Genomic DNA, 7478 nt, shown 5'->3' with positions numbered 1-7478 from the left:
ATTAATAAATTTCGAGCGCCGTGCCGTCAGGAAACGGGACTGACTTTCGCAATTCTCAGGTGGTACTGGTGGGAAATGGTACAATGCCAGGCAATGTATATATTTTCCACCATTGAAAATTGCGAGAGGAAAATACTCGTTAGGAACATACGAGTAAATACAGAACTTAGAATAATAAAGTACCAACCTACCTACTGATAACTACATACTTACATAATTTCGTACCGCCTGAATTTAAATTTCTAGATAACTAACTACCTATGAATACTATACAATTACAACTGTGACTGACAGTTATTTCAAGAAAACTGCTAGCTGCTGAGCTGACAGTTGTCTGTTATGTACATATTGTAATAGTTTTTTTCATATTGCTGATATTGTAAGAAATGTTCTTTCTGTCTGATCTTGACACGTTTTGCTAAAACACCTAGTTCAGTTGTTTGTTTACTAAGCCTGTAAAATATTAGTTTTTTTTCTATACCTACATCAAACCCCCCTGAAAATTTAGGTCGAGCTACGGCCCTGCTATATATAGATACATAAGTTCACTCCAAGGTTTTAATCTACCAAGAAAGAATTAACCAAGTTAACCATGAATGAAAAGGAGGTTTTTGAGTTTCACAGGTCATTAATTACGGATAAGATAGTGTTCTGAAAGGTTTATTACGTGGATTCAGCAATTTTAATAATGCTCGGTTGTCCTTGTTTGTTTAGCATTACGAGTAGACAAGTAGGTAGGTATCATCTCCGTTTTCCCATCTTGTATCAATCGTTTTCAAGACATGAGAAAGTATTGTAATCGGTCCAAACTTTCAAAATTGGGAAACTTGAGTTACATATGTCCTTTAATCCCGAGGGGGACTATTAGGGTCTCAATTGGGATGTGGGAAATGGGCGGAAATCCCCGTTTTTCTCTTACCTGAAAGAGTACTATGGTGTTCTTATAGGGTGATATATTCCTCGTGAAGTAATTCCTATAGATCGTGACCTCCTGGTAAGGACTACTCTGCCGGCCTTCCACATACAGGGTGGGATTGTTCTGGTTCAGCACGAACAGATTGTTATGGATCCAGCCTTTGAGTGAGGTGGCGGAGCCACGGGAGTCGGCCCGAATGTTGAGACCACCCTGATTTCGTTCGACCAGATTATTCTGAAATGATACAAAATATGACAAACAATGACGAATTTCTTGGCGTTCAATTTTCAACATGAATGTTGTTTTGGGAGATATCACTATTTTTGGTCGAAATAAAATATGTCAGTCAAGTCGTTCTAAATCGCTACTCTGCCGGCCTTCCACATACAGGGTGGGATTGTTTTGGTTCAGCACGAACAGATTGTTATGGATCCAGCCTTTGAGTGAGGTGGCAGAGCCACGGGAATCGGCCCGAATGTTGAGACCACCCTGATTTCGTTCGACGAGATTATTCTGAAATGATACAAAATATGACAATGACGAATTTCTTGGCGTTCAATTTTCAACATGAATGTTGTTTTGGGAGATATCACTATTTTTGTCGAAATAAAATATGTCAGTCAAGTCGTTCTAAATCGAATTAGAGACTTGTTACTTCTTTCCGTGTCCTGCTAAGAAAAGTTTCTAAAAAATTGCTGAGGCAGAGTAGTCCTTACCAGGAGGTCACGATCTATAGGAATTACTTCACGAGGAATATATCACCCTATAAGAACACCATAGTACTCTTCCAGGTAAGAGAAAAACGGGGATTTCCGCCCATTTCCCACATCCCAATTGAGGCCCTAATACGTCCCCCTCGGGATTAAAGGACATATGTAACTCGAGTTTCCCAAGGATTAAAGGACATATGTAACTCAAGTTTCCCAATTTTGAAAGTTTGGACCGATTACAATACTTTCTCATTACCTACAGTGTATAGCTTCACTATAGGTAGGTAAGTAGGTACTCACTCATAGTGAGAGATAGTAAAAAAAAAGTTTCCCAATTTTGAAAGTTTGGACCGATTACAATACTTTCTCATTACCTACATTGTATAGCTTCACTATAGGTAGGTAGGTACTCACTCATAGTGAAACATAGAAAGTAAAGAAAGTAAAAAAAATCGGCATGCAAGCTCAGATAGCTTGGAAGTATCGCGCCTGCCATGTAAGCGCTAGGTCACGGGTTGGCTTTCCGCCCAGGATGAGTTTTATTTCTCCTTCTCTCTTCTATTTTAGTAATAATACCTCCACTTTGTTTTCACAGTCCCAAACTCCTTGAAGAAAAAAATAGCATTTAAGGGATCATAAATGTATGATCCAATATTTTCTTTAACATGGAGCTTGGATAAAACGTACAATGGAAGGCTCGAAACTCGAAAGTGTTTATGAATGCAGAACATCTTTGTTCCTTTATGTAAAGCACAGAGCTTAAGTTTTATTGACATCTAGCTAGGTAGATAGCTCTGCTGGTACGTGGGCAAATTTCGAAACGTCCTAAAAACCTACGCAAATGCCCATACACATCCTTATGTCTTTATTGACAGGTTGTTTAAACCACTTGAGAGTACTTTATCTCTCCTTCTTCTCCTCTCTTTCTCTCCCTCCATAACTCCCTCTCCCTTTCTCTCTCTCTTTCTCTCTTTCTTTCTTTCTCTCCCTGTTTCTTTTTCCCGTTCGTCTTCTTTCTCTCTCCCTCCCCCCTTTTTCTCCATTTCATCCTTTTCCATCCCTTTTATATCAGCGCTCACCTTTATCATACCCGTTTTATTTACCTGCCTGATTTATTATTCTATTATCTTGGTGATATATGTTTAAAATCTCTCCATGATATTTCACCCAAGTACATAGATAGGTAGTTACCTAACCTACCTAGTACCCACTACGTATCTTCTACCTACCTAGGAACTATTACATTACTATAGGTAAGCACTAAGCACTTACTTATGTATCTATATATAGCAGGGCCGTAGCTCGACCTAAATTTTCAGGGGGATTTGATGTAGGTATAGAAAAAAAACTAATGGAAAAGGATGAAATGGAGAAAAAGGGGGGAGGGAGAGAGAAAGAAGACGAACGGGAAAAAGAAACAGGGAGAGAAAGAAAAAGAGAAAGGGAGAGGGAGTTATGAAGGGAGAGAAAGAAAGGAGAAGAAGGAAAGATAAAGTACTCTCAAGTGGTTTAAACAACCTGTCAATAAAGACTTAAGGATGTGTATGGGCATTTGCGTAGGTTTTAGCGCTGTGGAATATCTTAACACAGGTGCTCGGGTTATTGTCATACTTGTAATACAGCACCATTCTCTCCTGGACTACCAACTCCTTGGTCGGATCACACATGTCCACCATACCGAAAGCTCCATAGGGGATGTGGACGTCATGTAGAGGGGTGAATGAACTCTCTGAACTTTCCCTGCCTTCTCCTGTGAGGGAGGCGATAGTGAAAATTGCTGAATGTATGGCTTTGTGACTTATTGAGATTATGAGATTTACAATGGGTACATGGGTATAATTAGATAAGTTGACAGTATACAACCACTTACCCTGAAATGTAAATTCTGTGTATTCTGAACGTCCATTGTGAAGGCGCCCTTACACGTTGTGTAGAAGATACGTAGTGGGTACTAGGTAGGTTAGGTAACTACCTATCTATGTACTTGGGTGAAATATCATGGAGAGATTTTAAACATATATCACCAAGATAATAGAATAATAAATCAGGCAGGTAAATAAAACGGGTATGATAAAGGTGTGCGCTGATATAAAAGGGATGGAAAAGGATGAAATGGAGAAAAAGGGGGGAGGGAGAGAGAAAGAAGACGAACGGGAAAAAGAAACAGGGAGAGAAAGAAAGAAAGAGAGAAAGAGAGAGAGAAAGGGAGAGGGAGTTATGGAGGGAGAGAAAGAGAGGAGAAGAAGGAGAGATAAAGTACTCTCAAGTGGTTTAAACAACCTGTCAATAAAGACTTAAGGATGTGTATGGGCATTTGCGTAGGTTTTTGGGACGTTTCGAAATTTGCCCACGTACCAGCAGAGCTATCTACCTAGCTAGATGTCAATAAAACTCAAGCTCTGTGCTTTACATAAAGGCTCCTTTGCAATTTAGACACGTACCAGCAGAGCTATCTACCTAGCTAGATGTCAATAAAACTTAAGCTCTGTGCTTTACATAAAGGCTCCTTTGCAATTTAGATTCAAACTTAGGTACTCCTAACAAAAATAGGTATTCAAACTTGTTCTTCTTTCACAGGAGTTTAAAATTTGTGCTGAGTGGGAACTAAAACTATACAAGAGGGAACCTATATTTCCCTCATAACGTTGCTGGTATGGACACTACGATATAATTGTTCTGTCTACAAGCATTAAATGTGGGTTTTTCCTCAGTACAAAACTATCTTTAACTACTTAACATGTGCAACAACTATCTAAGCCTACACCAGCACCTAAGCCTCAGATTGGGCTTTTTGTGTAGCCAAGTACTATGTTACAAAACTATTACTCTACTCCTAACAAAAATAGGTATTCAAACTTGTTCTTCTTTCACAGGAGTTTAAAATTTGTGCTGAGTGGGAACTAAAACTATACAAGAAGGAAAACCCTAATTTCCCTCATAACGTTGCTGGTATGGATACTACGATATAATTGTTTTGTCTACAAGCATTAAATGTGGGTTTTTACTCAGTACAAAACTATCTTTTACTAGGTACTTAACATGTGCAACAACTATCTAAGCCTACACCAGCACCTAAGCCTCAGATTGGGCTTCGTTTCATTCTTTCTGTTGATCTTTTGTCTAGCGTCCTAAATTCCTGCTCCAGAATTTGTGAAAAAATTAGCAACAAAAATTTCGAGCGCCGTGCCGTTAGGAAACGGGACTGCCTTTCGCAATTTTCAGGTGGGTTACAAGGTGGGAATTAGGGCAATGGTACAATGCCAGGCAATGTTCCATTTCCCTATTTTCCACCGTTGAAAATTGCGAAAGGAAAATACGAGTAAATACAGAACTTAGAATAATAAAGTACCTACCTACCTACTGATAACTACTTACATACAAAACGTTTAATGTTCGCTTATAATAAAGGAACTCTATAAGCTAAAATCTGATGCCAAAGGAGAGAAAGTGTTTTCCGTAATTATTAAGGCTTTAATATAGGGTAAACCACATCGACGTCTTTTCATACCAATCACAGATTTCAATAGACTTTGTACAGAATTCAAAACATGTGTAAATGGGGAGATTCATCTTTCTGAAAGTGCTTTATATATTCACAGTGAAAGCCGTCACCAAAAATTGAACAAAAGCTGTAAAATCACGCAATGATGGGTACAATCCAAACCAAAATATCTCTTGTGCTGAGTGGGAACTAAAACTATACAAGAGGGAACCTATATTTCCCTCATAACGTTGCTGGTATGGACACTACGATATAATTGTTTTGTCTACAAGCATTAAATGTGGGTTTTTACTCAGTACAAAACTATCTTTTACTACTTAACATGTACAACAATTATCTAAGCCTACAGTCCTACACCAGCACCTAAGCCTCAGATATGGCTTTTTGTGTAGCCAAGTACTATGTTACAAAACTATTATTACTCATCATAATAACTAATAACATTACATAGAATCTGAAAATTAAAAACTGGTAGGTTACTTACACTGATTTGTTGACGGTGACGATTTCATAGTCGTTATCTGGATTGAACAGAATGTTATCAATGTAGTGCTGTCCGGCAGTTCCAGCTATGATTGTTCCCTTTGTATCCCTTTCCAACGCCACATTCCTGGAAAAAAACAACAAATGAAAATCAAGTAGTGCTTTGATAGAGGGAGCAGTAATAACGGAAGTTTTACCGGGCGGAAATCGAAGAGAGAAAGCCCTCCTTCTCAGATGAGGTTTGATAGAGGAAAATCTAACAAATGTCTTATCATCCCGAAATCAAAGGAAGGAGGAGAGGATAGGAAAAAGACGGCCGTTCCGAGAACGAACCTTTGCTGTTTAGGATAAAGTTTGCCCCGGTCGAGAATCGAACCCGCGATCTAGCGCTTTCAAAGCAGGCGAGCTGTCTTCCAAGCTAACTAGGTTGGCTAAATTAAAATTTCCTTTAAATAAGTAAAAGTTTTAGCCTTTACAAACCAATGTTTTCCAAAATGACGTCACACTTACGCGGTCTATTTCGAAGGCAAAAGGTTTCATGATGGAAGAAGGTACTCACCAATAGAATCCGTTATGTGAAGTTGTTTGATAGATCGGCAGTCGAACTCTAATGACGTCACACTTACGCGGTCTATTTCGAAGGCAAAAGGTTTCATGATGGAAGAAGGTACTCACCAATAGAATCCGTTATGTGAAGTGGTTTGATAGATCGGCAGTCGAACCCTGTTGAATCCAGACACCTCCAAGTTATGATGACCAATATTCTTGTGTACGTAGTTGAAAGTGAAGTTGGATACGACCTGAAATCAAGTTGGATCATTTATTAATTCAATCAAAGATAGTTGTAATTTTGTTATTTTTAGTGGGTTCACCTGACCATTAGTGGCTAAATGGCTATTCAGATAACAGAAAATTAGGTATAAATAAGTATAACTAGTTCATATGGCTCATTCTAGGACCTATGAATATGTATCTTTTATACTAGTTGAAAGTGAAGTTGGATACGACCTGAAATCAAGTTGGATCATTTATTAATTCAATCAAAGATAGTTGTAATTTTGTTATTTTTACTGGGTTCACCTGACCATTAGTGGCTAAATGGCTATTCAGATGACAGAAAATTAGGTATAAATAAGTATAACTAGTTCATATGGCTCATTCTAGGACCTATGAATGTATCTTTTATACATCAAAGTATCACATACAAAGTTACAAACACACAGACATTGGGTATACGTATAGCTATAGGTAACCTAGATTTTGAATAATGTTCAATATTCCTCATACGTTTTCTACACAATACGAAATCTCATTCATAATTGAATCGCATCATTCTTATATTTATTCGTAGATCTCCTCATCCTGCCTACAGTGATACCTCCCTTGCTGGTGCTTAACTCAAATGGTCTCCGGGGGCAAAGTCATCATAGGATGGAGAATGAAGGAAGCTAGGAGGTAGGAGGGAATGTGTGAAAGATGATAACACGAAAAGTGTTCTAGAGGCTTGGAGGGAGGGAAGGAAGGACGAATTCGTAGATTTCTCCCACGAACAAAGGACGAGATAAAAATGGAATGAATAGAGAGAAATAAAAATTGAAACACGTCCCTCCCTTCTCCTCTTGTTCCATTTCCTCTCTTTTGTTTCTCTTTTACCATTTTCCTCCTTTTCCAAAAAAACTCTTCCCTTCTCTTCCTCTTCCGCTTTCCTCCTTTTTTCTTCCCCCTCCTTAAGATTTCCACCTGAGATATTTCCGAGGGAGAAAAATAAACACGGTTTATTAAAAATAAATACTCGAGCGAAAATGAAAAATTGGAGCGGTAAGATAAAGATGTTCTGCATTCACACTTTCGAGTTTCGAGCCTTCCA

General features: G+C 38.4%; 1 protein-coding gene across 1 annotated transcript; it reads right to left on the bottom strand.

The window, feature by feature from the left end:
• Positions 1-832: 832 nt before the first annotated feature.
• On the bottom strand, positions 833-3554 carry LOC113472493 (protein bark beetle-like). Its single transcript, XM_026832403.1, has 2 exons — positions 3497-3554; positions 833-1150 (listed from the first exon to the last, which is right to left on the bottom strand). Exons 1-2 carry the CDS (start codon positions 3530-3532, stop codon positions 833-835), a joined length of 354 nt encoding a protein of 117 aa, XP_026688204.1. The 5' UTR covers positions 3533-3554.
• Between the last annotated feature and the right edge of the window lie 3924 nt (positions 3555-7478).

This window comes from Diaphorina citri, unplaced genomic scaffold (assembly GCF_000475195.1).
Source record: "Diaphorina citri unplaced genomic scaffold, Diaci psyllid genome assembly version 1.1 scaffold1, whole genome shotgun sequence".
NCBI classification, from domain to species: Eukaryota; Metazoa; Arthropoda; class Insecta; order Hemiptera; family Psyllidae; genus Diaphorina; species Diaphorina citri.
This window is presented reverse-complemented; position numbering and strand designations above follow the sequence as displayed.

Bases quoted from the DNA above. Each gene is read 5' to 3' on its own strand.
- LOC113472493 (XM_026832403.1), bottom strand. From the start codon at position 3,532: ATGGACGTTCAGAATACACAGAATTTACATTTCAGG. The intron at 1,151-3,496 runs GTAAGTGGTTGT...GTATCATTTCAG, and splicing joins CACAGAATTTACATTTCAGG to AATAATCTGGTCGAACGAAA.